Raw genomic sequence first — 18092 nt, forward strand, 5'->3', positions numbered from 1 at the left:
ATCAGCCGCTGCAGAGTCTCTGCCTGCAGCAATCAGAGCTAGTGTATAATGGCAGTTTGGACAAGGGTCATATGTCTATCCACTCCAGGGGCAGCTGATGGGAGGAGCTATAGGAGGACTAGCTAATTGTAATAGCTCGAATGGAGTAAATGGAACAGTATCAAACATATGGAAACCAAAGGCTTCACTCTGTTCCATTTATTCCATTCCAGCCATTGCAATGAGCCCAACTTCCTATAGCTCCTCCCACCAGCCTCCACTGATCCAATCAGACGAGGCCTCGGGAAAAGCTGCTGGACTGAAAGGCATGGAGAGGTAAACAAATACAGGCAAAGAGTCAAGTGGTTTAACCCAATGTCCACACCAGTGCTCAAATTGCCATGGTTGGACGAAGGCGGTTTTATAGTAAAGCGATGTTATTTATTTAATTAACTGTACAAACGTATTACCTTATAATGTGCCATAACACAACCAGTCATGATGTTTTTATCTGATTGTCAAAAAAGTAGGTTTCCTTCGCACGTTCATCCAAAATAATTCCAGCATCTGAACAGTGCACTGTGCACCCGCCAACTTTCCTTCAATACGAAATGGCTAAAACTATGTCACCGGAGAAAGCATCCGAGCTAGACAAAACAGCGCCCCACTGCCTTACATTATGTAGCCCAAGTGGCTTGCGAAAGTATTCAACCCCCTTGGCATTTTTCTTATTTTTTTGCATTACAACCTGGAATTAAAATTGATTTTTGGGGGGTTTGTATCATTTGATTTACACAACATGCCTACCACTTTGAAGATGCTAAATATTTTTTCTTGTGAAACAAACATAACAGAAAACTTGAGCTTGCATAACTATTCACCCCCCAAAGTCAATACTTTGTACAGCCACCTTTTGCAGCAATTACAGCTGCAAGTCTCTTGGGGCATGTCTCTATAAGCTTGGCACATCTAGCCACTGGAATTTTTGCCCATTCTTCAAGGCAAACTGCTCCAGCTCCTTCAAGTTGGATGGGTTCCACTGGTGTACAGCAATCTTTAAGTCATACCACCGATTCTCAATTGGATTGAGGTCTGGGCTTTGACTAGGCCATTCCAAGACATTTAAAATGTTTCCCCTTAAACCACTCGGGTGTTGCTTTAGCAGTATGCTTAGGGTCATTGTCCTGCCGGAAGGTGAACCTCTGTCTCAGTCTCAAATCTCTGGAAGACGGAAACAGGTTTCCCTCAAGAATTTCCCTGTATTTAGCACCATCCATCATTCCTTCTATTCTGACCAGTTTCCCAGTCCCTGCCGATGAAAAACATCCCCACAGCATGATGCTGCCACCACCATGCTTCACTGTGGGGATGGTGTTCTCGGGGTAATGAGAGGTGTTGGGTTTACGCCAGACATAGCGTTTTCCTTGATGGCCAAAAAGCTACATTTTAGTCTCATCTGACCAGAGTACCTTCTTCCATATGTTTGGGGAGTCTCCCACATGCCTTTTGGCAAACACCAAATGTGTTTGCTTTTTTTTTCTTTAAGCAGTGGCTTTTTTCTGGCCACACTTCCATAAAGCCCAGCTCTGTGGAGTGTAAGGCTTAAAGTGGTCCTATGAACAGATACTTCAATCTCTGCTCTGGAGCTTTGCCGCACCTTCAGGGTTATCTTTGGTCTCTTTGTTGCCTCTCTGATTAATGCCCTACTTGCCTGGTCCGTGTGTTTTGGTGGGCATCCCTCTCTTGGCAGGTTTGTTGTGATGCCATATTCTTAAAAAAATTATAATGGATTTAATGGTGCTCCGTGGGATGTTCAAAGTTTCAGATTTTCTTTTATAACCCAATCCTGATCTGTACTTCTCCACAACTTTGTCCCTGACCTGTTTTGAGAGCTCCTTGGTCTTCATGGTGCCGCTTGCTTGGTGGTGCCCCTTGCTTAGACTCAGGAGCCTCGGTCTGGCTCTGATGCCATGGTGCCAGGGCCTTTCAGAATAGATGTATATATACTGAGATCATGTGACAGATCATGTGACACTTAGATTGCACACAGGTGGACTTTATGTAACTAATTATGTGACTTCTGAAGGTAATTGGTTGCACTAGATCTTGTTTAGTGGCTTCATAGCAAAAGGGGTGAATACATATGCACATACCACTTTTTGTTTTTTTATTTTTTCAATTTCACTTCACCAATTTGGACTATTCTGTGTATGTCCATTACATGAAATCCAAATAAAAATCCATTTAAATTATAGGTTGTAATGCAACAAAATAGGAAAAACGCCAGGGGGATGAATACTTTTGCAAGTCACTGTATCTGATGCTGGCTAGTCAAATGGAGTATGACATGCCATACTCTTTTAGGCCAGACATCATCAGATACATGGGTTATACATGGATGTCCTCTGCCTCTGCCTCAAGGATGCCAGTATTATCAGCAGCACCTGTCTTTTTACTAAAGAAATTAGTTAACTTAGGTACTTATTCTGTTCAAATTAAATCTTCTTTCTTTTTCTCTGCCCCGCTCTGAAAGCTCCTCTTTGCTGGAGCTTAATTTCAATGAAAGTCACATTTGCAACCATATTGAGTGAAACAATGCACAGGAACTCTGTCAGGGTGGAATAGTCTATTATTATGAATCAGTCTGTGGGTGATTAATGACACTTGTTTCTACTATTATGAGAAAACTGTATGTATGGAAATAAATTATGGTCTATTATGAATTATTATTCAGCTGTATGGATTCATTTACTTTTTTGGGGGCATTTTTAGTAAACAATGTAGCCTCTTTATCCTGGGAAAAACCCCACTCTCTAGCCATTTACTTTGCAAATTTGTACCTTTCTGCAGATTTTGCTGCTGCTGAACCAAAACAGAATTCGAGTGATGCAGCCCACGACAGCGGGTCGTTTGTCGGGGGGGCTCAAGCGGAGAACTTATATATTTTTTAAAAAGTATTACTAGTATCTTTTTATTTATTATTATGCTCAGCTCACTAGGCCCCTTAATGAGGCCTGAGGCATTGCACAGCTTCCGGCAGGGCAAGCGGAGGGGCAGGTTTCGGGTCGAGAGCCAGACCCTGTCCCCCGGTGCAAACACGGGGGCCTCACTGCGGTGACGGTCAGCGCTCCTCTTCTGCCATCGACTCGCCTGACGTAATGACTCCTGGACGGCCCTCCATGTCTCCTTAGAGCGCTGCTCCTCCACCGCAGGAGCCTCGGTCTGGCTCTGATGCCATGGTGCCAGGACCGGCTGGTACCCCAACACGCACTGAAACGGTGACATGTTGGTAGAGGAGTGGCTTAGTGAGTTCTGGGCCATTTCAGCCCAGGGGATGTATCTCGCCCACTCCCCTGGCCGGTCCTGGCAATACGACCACAGAAACCTACCCACCTCCTGGTTCACTCTCTCCACCTGCCCATTACTCTCCGGGTGATACCCCGAGGTCAGGCTGACCGAGACCCCCAGACGTTCCATAAATGCCCTCCACACTCGGGAGGTAAACTGGGGACCCCGATCAGAAACGATGTCCTCGGGCACCTCGTAGTGCCGGAAGACATGGGTGAAAAGAGCCTGTAGGGCCGTAGGGAGACCGGGCAACGGGATAAGACGGCAGGACTTCGAGAACCGATCCACAACGACCAGGATCGTCGTGTGTCCCTGAGACGGGGGAAGGTCAGTGAGAAAATCCACCGATAGATGGGACCACGGCCGTTGTGGAACGGGGAGGGGTTGTAACTTCCCTCGTGGCAGGTGCCTAGGAGCCTTACTCTGAGCGCACACCGAACAGGAGGAGACATAGAATCTCACGTCCCTCACTAAGGTGGGCCACCAGTACTTCCCCCTAAGACCTCGCACTGTCCTCGAAATACCCGGTGACCTGACGAGGGTAGACTATGAGCCCATCGAATCAATTGATCACGAACAGCGAGCGGCACTTACCTACGGCCCTCCGGGCACTGTGGAGGCGCAGGTTCCTCCCTTAGCGCCCGCTCGATGTCCGCGTCCACCTCCCATACTACCGGTGCCACCAGCCTAGCCGCCGGAATGATGGGAGTAGGATCGATGGACCGGTCCTCAGTGTCGTAGAGACGGGACAGCGCATCGGCCTTAGTGTTGAGGGAACCTGGCCGATACGAGATCGTAAATCGAAATCTAGTGAAATACATGGCCCACCTTGCCTGACGAGGATTCAGTCTCCTAGATGCTCGGATATACTCCAGGTTACGGTGGTCAGTCCAGATGAGGAAAGGATGCTTAGCCCCCTCAAGCCAATGTCTCCACACTTTCAGGGCCTTAACCACAGCCAACAACTCCCTGTCCCCCACATCATAGTTTTGCTCCGCCGGCCCGAGCTTCTTCCAAAAAAAAGCACAGGGGCGGAGCTTCGGTGGCGCACCCGAGCGATGTGAGAGCACGGCTCCAACCCCAGCCTCGGATGCGTCCACCTCTACTATGAACGGCAAAGAAGGGTCCGGATGCGCCAACACTGGCGCGTCGGTGAACAGCGCCTTCAAACGACGGAAAGCTCCGTCCGCCTCTGCTGACCACTGCAAACGCACCGGCCCCCCCTTCAGCAGTGAGGTAATGGGAGCCGCTACCTGGCCAAAACCCCGGATAAACCTCCGGTAGTAATTGGCAAACCCTAAGAACCGCTGCACCTCTTTTACCGTGGTCGGAGTCGGCCAATTACGCACGGCCTTGACGCAGTCACACTCCATCACCACCCCCGAGGTGGAAATGCGATAACCCAGGAAGGAAACGGCTCGTTTGGAAAACTCACATTTCTCCGCCTTCACGTACAGGTCATGCTCCAGCAGTCGCCCAAGAACCTTGCGCACCAGAGACACATGCGCAGCGCATGTGGCGGAGTAGATCAAGATATCGTCAATATACACCACCACACCCTGTCCGTGCAGGGCTCTGAGAATCTCGTCGACGAAGGATTGAAAGATGGCTGGAGCATTCTTTAACCCGTACGGCATGACGAGGTACTCATAATGGCCAGATGTGGTACTAAACGTGGTTTTCCACTCATCTCCCTCCCGAATACGCACCAGATTATACGCGCTCCTGAGGTCCAGTTTTGTGAAGAACCGCGCCCCGTGAAATGATTCCACCGCCGTAGCGATGAGAGGTAGTGGGTAACTAAACCCCACCGTGATAGAATTGAGACCTCGATAATCAATACACGGACGCAAACCACCCTCCTTTTTCTTCACAAAAAAGAAACTCGAGGAGACGGGTGACATGGAGGGCCGAATGTATCCCTGTCCCAGAGCTTCCGTGACATATGTCTCCATAGCCAACGTCTCCTCCTGGGACAAAGGATACACGTGACTCCTGGGCAGTGCAGCGTTTACCTGGAGGTTTATCACACAATCCCCCTGTCGATGGGGTGGTAATTGGGTCACCTTCTTTTTACTGAAGGAATCCCTGGCACCCTGCTGCCGCTCCATCGTACTCCCTCGGAGGCGAAATACGCAGGGCGCTGGTACCGGATCCCGCTGGAGGAGATGGTATCGTTGCCGGTGGGAGGGTTGGAGGGGTAGTAGGGAGACCACTCCTCTCCCAGCGGTCCATCCTCTCCATCATCTGCTCCATCGCTGATCTGATGCGATGGAGGATGGACGTGTGATGAAGGGCTCGCTCCTCCATCGTGGGGAGAGGGGTGGTCGCTGCTCCTGCTGACTCCATAATATTGGTGCGGGCTTCTGTAACGATCAAAGAGTGAATGGGTGTGGAGTCAGGCGCAGAGAGCAAAGGATACGGGGAAAAACACACTTTAATGTCCAACCAAAAAAGGTACAAAAGGGTACGCCAACCATAGGCGTAATACACTCCACCTAAGTACACTTTGGTAACAAACCGGACAGCGAAAACCCCAAAAAACAAGAACACCTCTCACAATACAGAAAACAAGCCCGCACAAACACAAGAGGGCTAATCGAACTTAAATAACACCACCCTAACACCCCAACAAGAAACAGGTGAAAACAATTAGACAAAACCAAACGAAAAAGGAAAAAAGGATCGGTGGCAGCTAGTAGGCCGGTGACGACGACCGCCGAGCGCCACCCGAACGGGAAGGGGAGCCACCTTCGGTGATATTCGTGACAATTTATTATTATTTATTGATTATATTTAATTTAATTTTTCAGTATCAAATGGTCAAAAAAAATGACAGTTTAAATAAGGCTTGAATATTTTTTTACATTTCAGGCAAATTGATGCACTTTAAGTCTTTTCTGTTACAGACTAAAAAACAATGTTAATAAAGTTATTCTTTGTTGTAAGTTGATCTATATTTCTTTCTTTTTTCTTTTTTTCTTTTCTTTAATGTTAATAAGGATACAATGTTATGCAGAGGTGTACTTATAACAATTTTATAGACAAATGATACTATTTACAGTCGCGGGGGGGAGTTGGGGGGCGCGAAACGTTTACTTCTTCCCAGGGGGGGGTGTAACAGAAAATAATTGAGAAGCACTGCCCTAGATGCAGTCGCACCCCTAAAAACCAAAAACATTTGTCATAAGAAACTATCTCCCTGGTATACAGACAATAGCCGAGCTCTGATGCAAGCTTCCAGAAAATTGGAACGGAAATGACACCACACCAAACTGGAAGTCTTCCGACTAGCTTGGAAAGACTGTGCAGTATCGAAGAGCCCTCACTGCTGCTCGATCTTCCTATTTGTCCAACTTAATTGAGGAAAATAAGAACAATCCTAAATGCTGCAGTAGTTTGTGTCGAGGGGCTAGGGTCAGTCTGTTATATCTGGAGTATTTCTCCTGTTTTATCCGGTGTCCTGTGTGAATTTAAGTATGCTCTCTCTAATTCTTTCTTTCTCTCTCTCGGAGGGCCTGAGCCCTACCTGGCCTGATGACTCCTTGCTGTCCCCAGTCCACCTGGCCGTGCTGCTGCTCCAGTTTCAACTGTTCTGCCTGCGTCTATGGAACCCTGACCTGTTCACCGGACATGCTACCTGTCCCAGACCTGCTGTTTTCAACTCTCTAGAGACAGCAGGAGTGGTAGATATACTCTGAATGATCGGCTATGAAAAGCCAACTGACATTTTCACCTGAGGTGCTGATCTGTTGCACCCTTGACAACCCCTGTGATTATTATTATTTGACCCTGCTGGTCATCTATGAACATTTGAATATCTCGGACATGTACTGTTATAATCTCCACCCGGCACAGCCAGAAGAGGACTGGCCACCCCTCATAGCCTGGTTCCTCTCTAGGTTTCTTCCTAGGTTCTGGCCTTTCTAAAGAGTTTTTCCTAGCCACCGTGCTTCTACACCTGCATTGCTTGCTGTTTGGGGTTTTAGGCTGGGTTTCTGTACAGCACTTTGAGATATCAGCTGATGTAAGAAGGGCTTTCTAAATAAATTTGATTTGATTTTGATTTGACTCGGTACTGGTAGCCCGTGTTTATAGCCAAGTTATCGTTACTCATTGCGTATTTATTTCTTGTGTTATTATTTTTCTATTTATTCTACTATTTCTCTTTTTTTCTCTCTGCATTGTAAGCATTTCACTGTTAGTCTACACCTGTTGCTAACGAAGCCTGTGACAAATAAAATTTGATTTAATTTGACAGAGCACAGGATGAGATTTATTCCTAAAAAACAGAGACAAAACAAGAGGTGTGAGACCCCCTTCTCTCTTCTCAGACCACATCCCTGTGTCTGATATGAAAGGCAAAAATGACTGACATTTATCTCCATTGTGTTTGAGTGTGTGTGTTTGTATTACTATCCTCATGGGTATGGGAAATCCCCCAAAGTCCCCACAAGGATAGTAAAACAAGGAAAATTCTCCCTCATCCTCATGAGGACAAAGGCTATTTTAAGATTAGGTTAGGTTTATGGTTGCAATTAGGGTTAGAATTACGGATAGGTTTAGGGGTTAGGTTTAGGGTTAGGAGTTACGGTTAAGTTTAGGGTTAGGGAAAATAGGATGTTTTTTAGGTCCCCACAAGGTTAGTAAAACATATGCTGTGTGTGTGTTTGTGTTTTCCGGGAAGGACAGAGAAACTATTTCACATGGACCCCTCTGCAGTCATTCCAGTATTTTATAGAGCAGATCAGCCGTTCTGGTTACGGTACCATTTTCCCTGCTATCGTTTATGTGCTGGAGTCACAGCCAGTGGCGACACGTCATTCAGCCCAACCTGTCTTGAGCCCCACCTGTTTAGCTTATTTCATTTTTTTGTGCCTGTCTTGCATGTTATTTTGGCTTTAATATTCTGTCACATATAAGTTTGCAAACAATGTAAAAAAAAAAAAAAAAAAGCTGCACGCAAACATGGTCTCTTTTTTGCTTTCTTGAGTAAGGCAGCTCCAAAATGCAGATGTTTTAGCCTAGCTCAGTACTTTCTGTGGTGCTGGAACAGCCAGCGGAAAATACGGAGCCTAGGGGTTGGTAATGTTCTCAGTGTTCTGTCACTCATGGGGACACCACGTTACCGCAAAATCTACGGGCAGAGCTCAAATATTCAAGCCCCTTGGGTGCTGCCATAGACTTACATTAGAAGTGCCCATCCAAGAAGGCTCAAGGTCATTGGCCACATATCTACAGTAGCTTTGATTGGACTGATCATGTCAACATCATACTTTCAAAATCTTAGCTAGCCAGCCAGACAAGCAATCATCATCATAAATGAAGTCGACAATCTACTAGCAAATTTCATCATTGTCACATATCGGTGCTCATCGGCCATAAACATTGCACAAACAAGTTGGAATACGCAAATTCGACAATGAGTACTGAGGCGCGACTGCAGCCTCGGGTTCTATCCCTGGCTGTGCCACAGCCAGCTGTGACCTGGAGACCCATTGGATGGCGCACAATTGGCTCAGCGTCGTCCGGGTTAGGGGAGGGTTTGGTCAGCCAGGATTTCCTTGTCTCATTGTGCTCTAGCAACTACTTGTGGCGGGCCGGGCACCTGCACGATGCCTTTGGTCATCAGTTTGACGGTGTTTCCTCCGACACATTGGTGCGGCTGGCTTCCGGGTTAAGAGAACAGTGTGTCAAGAAGCAATGCGGCTTGGCTTTCGACCTTCGCCGAGTCCGTAGGGGAGTTGCAGCGATGAGACAAGATTGTAACTTCTGGCCCATGACGTTATATGTGAATGTTTATCCTTTAAAATGTTTGAACCCCTTTTTTCCCCAATTACGTGATATCCAATTGGTAAGGAACTTCAATAAATAATTTAGACTTGGAATTCCAAGTCGGGAACTCGGGCCTCTTTCTCGAGCCCACAAGAAAGACCGCCGCGCCACCTTCCTGTTCAAGTGAGCACAGAACAACAAGGTGAGTCCAAAAATGTATTGTATGCTGCTGCATAAATGATGTAATATGCCAGGGAGATATGTATACTGTAGCCAAGAAAGTATGTTGTGTAGTAAGCAGTTAGTAGCCCATGTGCCTCACCCTAATAATTTGGTCCCTTTCCCCCCTCATAACTTAGCCTACTGTTCTGACTTGGTGGTGCACATGTAGCCTATAGCCTGTTTTAGAGAACTGTAATCATCGAATATTGTAAGAGCTTTCATTGTCTGTTTCTATTCCCCCTTTATTTATCCTACGGTTCTGACTTGGTGTACAGGGAGAATACTGTAAGAACGGCCCATGTTCTGAATTCTGTCGCTGTACATTTCAAAAGTGCTGAACAAAGTTATATTGACTACGCCCGTCCTTGCTCGCTAATTAATGTCTTCATTGAAATTACGGATTGCCTCTTATCCGGTCATCGTTCCCTTATGCCATAGTTTGTACATCTCAAATGTCAGTAGAAACCACATTTGTTTAAGCAAGTCAGACATATCAGCTATGTTTTTTTTTAAAGGCAGTAAATGAGGCTGAATGAACTGTTTCACTGAATGAACTGTTTCACAACTCTGTTGATAGCCAGGTGTAGCAGCGGTAACGATTCACTCCATGGTGCTGGAAAGAAAGCTCTGCTGTTGGTACAGCTTTATGTAGGCCTAAGAGTTTGTGGGCACCGTTTGTCACCGTTATAGTGCAATGAATGTATTGTTTAGTGTTGTGTTGTGTAGTGGTTTTGCTGGCATGCATAAAAAAAATGTTTTGTTTGTCCACCAGGATTTACATGCTAAAATCGCCAATGGTCACAGCATTGAACAAGAAGTATGTCAAGTTAATAAAGACACAGATACACAATTCTCATTAGTTAAAAAAATGCTTGTATTTATCTTGAAGTAACTGTAGGGAAATTCATCTTTCTGTATCAGCGGACAAATTGCCATTAACATTGCTTTGCATTTCAGTCAACTAGTCTGAAAGATCAGTAACACACTTTGAGCAAGATTACAAGTCAGAACTGTCCCATGTTTTCCAAAGGTGACAGCAACGAGCATGGAAAAATAGAGAATATCTGATTAAAATCTGGCCTCATTGAGCAACCTCTCTCTGTCTCATCACAGAACCAGTCAGTCATATCCCACAGTGAAAAGACAGTGATGTCATATCCCACCGTGCCAAGACGCAATTACGCAACAATCCTGCTGCAAGAATTTAATTGAGAATGTCAGAAGCTGGAGATGTTTTTCAGTGCTACAGTAAGAGTCCATATGAATCCTCATGAGTGCTCATGTATCTGGAAGTCAGCCTCTTCCACTCAAACTGCCTCCCCATTGGGCAGAAGTAGAAGTCAGTAGGACCAGAGAAAAAGGGGTCAACAGTGAAAGGGACCATGGCAGAAAGGGGGAGGTATGACAGAAGTTTGGGGGTGCTGGGGTGTCACACAGGGCCCCCTAATCGTCCAGCAGCTCAGGAGCAGTGAAGGAGAAGTTGTGAAACTCGTCTTGGTTGACAGAGGGAAGGAGGTCCTCAACGGGCGTCAGGGTGGGCTCCTCCTGGGTGAAGTCTGGGTCAAAGTTGTTCACGTCCTCTGCAGTTTTCTGAAAGTGAAGTATTGGTTAGACAGGAAAGGAGGTACAATAACAAAATATCAGTGAGATGTCCTGGAAATACTTTTGGGTAACAGCCAACAGATACCACCTTGCATGTCTTTCATAACCCAGGCCACTACCTACCATACTGTAATTCAATGGTTAAGAGAGTAAAACTGGGTGTGTATTATAAATGGTAAGATAGGAAGGTATTACAACTCTACCGTAATATCTACTGTAAACAGTTTGTAATGACATCAATCATGTGTATCAGGTGTGTGTGTGTGTGTGTGTGTGTGTGTGTGTGTGTGTGTGTGTGTGTGTGTGTGTATCAGGTGTGTGTGTTCGCCTCACGATGCGGGGTTTGAAAGGCGGCTCCAGCTCCCTGCGGTTCAGCTTATCCCAGTCGATTCCAATGAAGAAGGCGTGGCTAGTCACAGCATTCTCCCCGCCCTCTTCCGCCATGCAGCCTAGACGCCGGGCTGGGTTCTTAGTCAGGAACTGTGGAGAGAACAGAAATATAATTGCATATGAGAAGTGAATAAAAGTAAAATAAAGTGTGTTAATGAAGTATATCATTTGAATGTGGCTTATAATATAACAGAACATTAATACTCTCCCTTCCGTGATGGCTACAAATCCCTCCCCCGCCCAGGACTACGTTTTTGGCTAGAAAGTCCAAGCTGCTTAATAAGGACTCCATGAGAGTGCTAGCCACTGCCCTCATTCAATGCCATTTTGAATACGCTAGTACTCCAGATAGCCCAGAATTAGCTGATCAGGGTAGTATTGAAGGGGAGTCCACGTACTCACATAAACCTAACCTAAGCCTATCTCGCTGTCATACTGTGTTGCAACTGTTGGATTTTGCCTAGCCATCTTGTCTCAAGAGGACCACAATAGAAATAAGTCCTAGACTTTGTGTGTTATCCTCGATGATTTTACTAATGTGCATGTTTGGATTTAAGTTTTATGGTCAATTTAATAAACGAAACATAAAAAAGCCCTCCCTTCGGCAAATCAGATCACACCTCCATTCTGCTCCTCCCACCTATATATAGAAATTTAAATAGGAAGCTACCGTGGTAAGGACCGTTCAACGTTGGTCTGACCAAACGAAATCTATGCTTCAAGATTGTTTTGAGCACACAAACTGGGAAATGTTCCAGGTTGCCTCTGAGAATAGTATTGACGTATACACTGACTTGGTGACAGGAAGTACATAGAGGATGTTGTTCCCACTGTGACGATTAGAACTTATCCAAACCAAAAAACGTGGATAGATGGCAGCATTCGCGCAAAACTGAAAGCGCGAACCACCGCAATTAACCATTGCAAGGTGACTGGGAACATGGACGTGTAAAAACAGATCAGCTACGACCTCCGTAAGGCAATCGGAGGCAAAACAACAGTACAGGGACAAAGTGAAGTCGCAATTTAACGGCTCAGACACATGACGTACAGTGCCCTCAAAGTATTGACACACCTTGACGTTTTCCAAATTTTGTAGGTGTTAAGGTGGGATTAAAATGAATTTAATTGTATAGTCCTCTTTTGAAAACGATCTACACAACATAATCTAATGTCAAAGTGGAAGAAAAATTATATTTAAAAAAATACTTTTATGGAAAATAAAACGCTAACATATCTTGATTAGATAAGTATTCAACCCCCTGAGTCAATAGATGTTAGAATCACCTTTGTCAGCGACCACAGCTAAGAGTCTTTCTGGGTAAGTCTCTAAGAGCTTTGCACACCTGGATTGTTGATCATTGATATACAGCCATTTTCAAGTCTTGCCATAGATTTTCAAGCCGATTTAAGTCTAAACTGTAACTAGGCCACTCAGGAACATTCAATGTCATCTTGGTAAGCAACTCCAGTGTATATTTGTCCTTGTGTTTTAGGTAATTGTCCTGCTGAAAGGTACATGTCTCCTAGTGTCTGTTGGAAAGCAGACTGAACCAGGTTTTCCTCAAGGATGTTGCTCTTCCATTTCTTTTTATCCTAAAAACTCCCTTGCCAATAACAAGCAAACCCATGACCCTGAACTTATTTACGATTGCCTTAGCAAAAATAGTTGAATACTTATTGACTCAAGACATTTCAGCTCTTCATTTTGAATTAATTTGTAAACATTTCTAAAAACATAACTCCACTTTGACATTATGGGGTACCGTCTGTAGATCAGTCACACAAAATCTCAATTTAATCAATTTTAAATTCAGCCTGTAACACAACAAAATGTGGAAAAAGTCAAGCGGTGTGAATACTTTGAGGCACTGTATTTGTCAGGGACTCCAGACAATCACGGATTATAAAAGGAAAGCCAGACATGTCGCGGACACTTACGCCTTGCTCACGGACGAACTAAACACCTTCGCCCGTGTCAAGGAAAACAACATTGAGCAGCCGACGCGGACCCCGACGCTCACGAGGACTGTGTGCTCTTGTTCTCTGTGGCCGATGTGTGTAAGTCATTTAATTTTGTAAACTGTAGCAAGGCATCCCAAACAGTGTACTCAGAGCATGTGCAGAATAGCTGGCTGGAGTGTTTATGAACATATTCAATCTTTCCATATCCCAGTCTGTTGTCCCCACTTGCTTCAAGATGTCTACCATTGTTCCTGCTGTACCCAAGAAAGCGAAGGTAACTAAAATAAATGACTATCGCCCCGTAACACTCACTTCCGTCATCATGAAGTGCTTTGAGAGGTTAGTTAACGACCATATTACCTCCACCTTACCAGACAAGCTAGACTCACTACAATTTGCATATCGCCCCAACAGATCCACGAACGACGCAATCGCCATTGCACTGTACACTGCCCTATCCCACGAGGACAAGATAAATAGTACCAGTCAAAAGTTTGGACACACCTACTCATTGAAGGGTTTTTCTTTATTTTTACTATTTTCTACATTGTTCTTGCCATAATACAGACTTGGTATTTTACCAAATAGGGCTATCTTCTGTATACCACCTCTACTTTGTAACAACACAACTGATAGGCTCAAACGCATTAGGAAGGAGAGAAATTCTACAAATTAACTTAACAAGGCACACCTGTTCATTGAAATGCATTCCAGGTGACTACCCATTGAGACTGTGTCTGTGCCTCGACCTAGGTTGGGCAAAACTAAACATGGCGGTGTTCGCCTTAGCAATCTCACTAGGATAAAGACCTCCTCCATTCCTGCCATTATTGAAAGAGATCGTGATACCTCACATCTCAAAATAGGGCTACTTAATGTTAGATCCCTCACTTCAAAAGGCAGTTATAGTCAATGAACTAATCACTGATCATAATCTTGATGTGATTGGCCTGACTGAAACATGGCTTAAGCCTGATGAATTTACTGTGTTAAATGAGGCCTCACCTCCTGGTTACACTAGTGACCATATCCCCCGTGCATCCCGCAAAGGCGGAGGTGTTGCTAACATTTACGATAGCAAATTTCAATTTACCCCCCCAAAAATTGATGTTTTCGTCTTTTGAGCTTCTAGTCATGAAATCTATGCAGCCTACTCAATCCCTTTTTATAGCTACTGTTTACAGGCCTCCTGGGCCATATACAGCATTCCTCACTGAGTTCCCTGAATTCCTATCGGACCTTGTAGTCATAGCAGATAATATTCAAATTTTTGGTGATTTTAATATTCACATGGAAAAGTCCACAGACCCACTTCAAAGGCTTTCGGAGCCATCATCGACTCAGTGGGTTTTGTCTAACATGTCTCTGGACCTACTCACTGCCACAGTCATACTCTGGACCTAGTTTTGTCACATGGAATAAATGTTGTAGATCTGAATGTTTTTCCTCATAATCCTGGACTATCGGACCACCATTTTATTACGTTTGCAATTGCAACAAAGAATCTGCTCAGACCCCAACCAAGGAGCATCAAAAGTCGTGCTATAAATTCTCAGACAACACAAAGATTCCTTGATGCCCTTCCAGACTCCTTCTGCCTACCCAATGACGTCAGAGGACAAAAATCAGTTAACCACCTAACTGAGGAACTCAATTTAACCTTGCGCAATACCCTAGATGCAGTTGTACCCCTAAAAACATTTGTCATAAGAAACTATCTCCCTGGTATACAGAAAATACCCGAGCTCTGAAGCAAGCTTCCAGAAAATTGGAACGGAAATGGCACCACACCAAACTGGAAGTCTTCCAACTAGCTTGGAAAGACAGTACCGTGCAGTATCGAAGAGCCCTCACTGCTGCTCGATCATCCTATTTTTCCAACTTAATTGAGGAAAATAAGAACAACCCAAAATTTATTTTTGATACTGTCGCAAAGCTAACTAAAAAGCAGCATTCCCCAAGAGAGGATGGCTTTCACTTCAGCAGTAATAAATTCATGAACTTCTTTGAGGAAAAGATCATGCTCATTAGAAAGCAAATTACGGACTCCTCTTTAAATCTGCGTATTCCTCCAAAGCTCAGCTGTCCTGAGTCTGCACAACTCTGCCAGGACCTAGGATCAAGAGAGACACTTAAGTGTTTTAGTACTATATCTCTTGACACAATGATGAAAATAATCATGGCCTCTAAACCTTCAAGCTGCATATTGGACCCTATTCCAACTAAACTACTGAAAGAGCTACTTCCTGTGCTTGGCCCTCCTATGTTGAACATAATAAACAGCTCTCTATCCACCGGATGTGTACCAAACTCACTAAAAGTGGCAGTAATAAAGCCTCTCTTGAAAAAGCCAAACCTTGACCCAGAAAATATAAAAAACTATCAGCCTATATCGAATCTTCCATTCCTCTCAAATTTTAGAAAAAGCTGTTGCGCAGCAACTCACTGCCTTCCTGAAGACAAACAATATATACGAAATGCTTCAGTCTGGTTTTAGACCCCATCATAGCACTGAGACTGCACTTGTGAAGGTGGTAAATGACCTTTTAATGGCGTCAGACCGAGGCTCTGCATCTGTCCTCGTGCTCCTAGACCTTAGTGCTGCTTTTGATACCATCGATCACCACATTCTTTTGGAGAGATTGGAAACCCAAATTGGTCTACACGGACAAGTTCTGGCCTGGTTTAGATCTTATCTGTCGGAAAGATATCAGTTTGTCTCTGTGGATGGTTTGTCCTCTGACAAATCAACTGTACATTTCGGTGTTCCTCAAGGTTCCGTTTTAGGACCACTATAGGACCATTGTTTTCACTATATATTTTACCTCTTGGGGATGTCATTCGAAAACATAATGTTAACTTTCACAGCTATGCGGATGACACACAGCTGTACATTTCAATGAAACATGGTGAAGCCCCAAAATTGCCCTCGCTAGAAGCCTGTGTTTCAGACATAAGGAAGTGGATGGCTGAAAACGTTCTACTTTTAAACTCGGACAAAACAGAGATGCTTGTTCTAGGTCCCAAGAAACAAAGAGATCTTCTGTTGAATCTGACAATTAATCTTGATGGTTGTACAGTCGTCTCAAATAAAACTGTGAAGGACCTCGGCGTTACTCTGGACCCCGATCTCTCTTTTGACGAACATATCAAGACTGTTTCAAGGACAGCTTTTTTCCATCTACGTAACATTCCAAAAATCAGACATTTTCTGTCCAAAAATGATGCAGAAAAATTAATCCATGCTTTTGTTGCTTCTAGGTTAGACTACTGCAATGCTCTACTTTCCGGCTACCCAGATAAAGCACTAAATAAACTTCAGTTAGTGCTAAATACGGCTGCTAGAATCCTGACTAGAACCCAAAAAATGTATCATATTACTCCAGTGCTAGCCTCCCTACACTGGCTTCCTGTTAAGGCAAGGGCTGATTTCAAGGTTTTACTGTTAACCTACAAAGCGTTACATGGGCTTGCTCCTACCTATCTTTCCGAGTTGGTCCTGCCGTACATACCTACACGTACGCTACGGTCACAAGACGCAGGCCTCCTAATTGTCCCTAGAATTTCTAAGCAAACAGCTGGAGGCAGGGCTTTCTCCTATAGATCTCCATTTTTATGGAATGGTCTGCCTACCCATGTGAGAGACGCAGACTCGGTCTCAACCTTTAAGTCTTTATTGAAGACTCATCTCTTCAGTAGGTCCTATGATTGAGTGTAGTCTGGCCCAGGAGTGTGAAGGTGAACGGAAAGGCTCTGGAGCAACGAACCGCCCTTGCTGTCTCTGCCTGGCCGGTTCCCCTCTTTCCACTGGGATTCTGCCTCTAACCCTATTACAGGGGCTGAGTCACTGGCTTACTGGTGCTCTTCCATGCCGTCACTTGAGTGGGTTGAGTCACTGACGTGATCTTCCTGTCTGGGTTGGCGCCCCCCCTTGGGTTGTGCCGTGGCGGAGATCTTTGTGGGCTATACTCGGCCTTGTCTCAGGATGGTAAGTTAGTGGTTGAAGATATCCCTCTAGTGGTGTGGGGGCTGTGCCTTGGCAAAGTGGGTGGGGTTATATCCTTCCTGTTTGGCCCTGTCCGGAGGTATCATCGGATGGGGCCACAGTGTCTCCTGACCCCTCCTGTCTCAGCCTCCAGTATTTATGCTGCATTAGTTTGTGTCGGGGGGCTAGGGTCAGTTTGTTATATCTGGAGTACTTGTCCTGTCTTATCCGGTGTCCTGTGTGAATTTAAGTATGCTCTCTTTAATTCTCTACTTCTCTCTTTCTTTCTCTCTCTCGGAGGACCTGAGCCCTAGGACCATGCCTCAGGACGACCTGACATGATGACTCCTTGCTGTCCCCAGTCCACCTGGCATTGTTGCTGCTTCAGTTTCAACTGTTCTGCCTGCGGCTATGGAACCCTGACCTGTTCACCGGACGTGCTACCTGTCCCAGACCTGCTGTTCTCAACTCTCTAGAGACCGCAGGAGCGGTAGAGATACTCTTAATGATCAGCTATGAAAAGCCAACTGACATTTACTCCTGAGGTGCTGCACCCTCGACAACTACTGTGATTATTATTATTTGACCATGTTGGTCATATTTATGAACATTTGAACATCTTGGCCATGTTCTGTTATAATCTCCACCCGGCACAGCCAGAAGAGGACTGGCCACCCCTCATAGCCTGGTTCCTCTCTAGGTTTCTTCCTAGGTTTTGGCCTTTCTAGGGAGTTTTTCCTAGCCACCGTGCTTCTACACCTGCATTGCTTGCTGTTTGGGGTTTTAGGCTGGGTTTCTGTACAACACTTTGAGATATCAGCTGATG

General features: G+C 45.0%; 1 protein-coding gene across 1 annotated transcript in view; it reads right to left on the reverse strand.

Moving 5' to 3' along the window:
- Positions 1-10201: 10201 nt before the first annotated feature.
- Positions 10202-18092, reverse strand: part of prkcha (protein kinase C, eta, a) — a 53707-nt gene continuing 45816 nt past the window's right edge. Inside the window, exons 13-14 of the mRNA XM_038967501.1 lie at positions 11260-11406; positions 10202-10914 (exon numbers count right to left, since the gene is read on the reverse strand). Of these exons, the coding sequence (XP_038823429.1) occupies positions 10768-10914; positions 11260-11406 (294 nt within the window). The 3' untranslated portion in view covers positions 10202-10767. The remainder of the gene's footprint in view (positions 10915-11259; positions 11407-18092) is intronic.

The sequence above is a fragment of the Salvelinus namaycush genome, chromosome 28, assembly GCF_016432855.1.
Source record: "Salvelinus namaycush isolate Seneca chromosome 28, SaNama_1.0, whole genome shotgun sequence".
Taxonomy (NCBI): domain Eukaryota; kingdom Metazoa; phylum Chordata; class Actinopteri; order Salmoniformes; family Salmonidae; genus Salvelinus; species Salvelinus namaycush.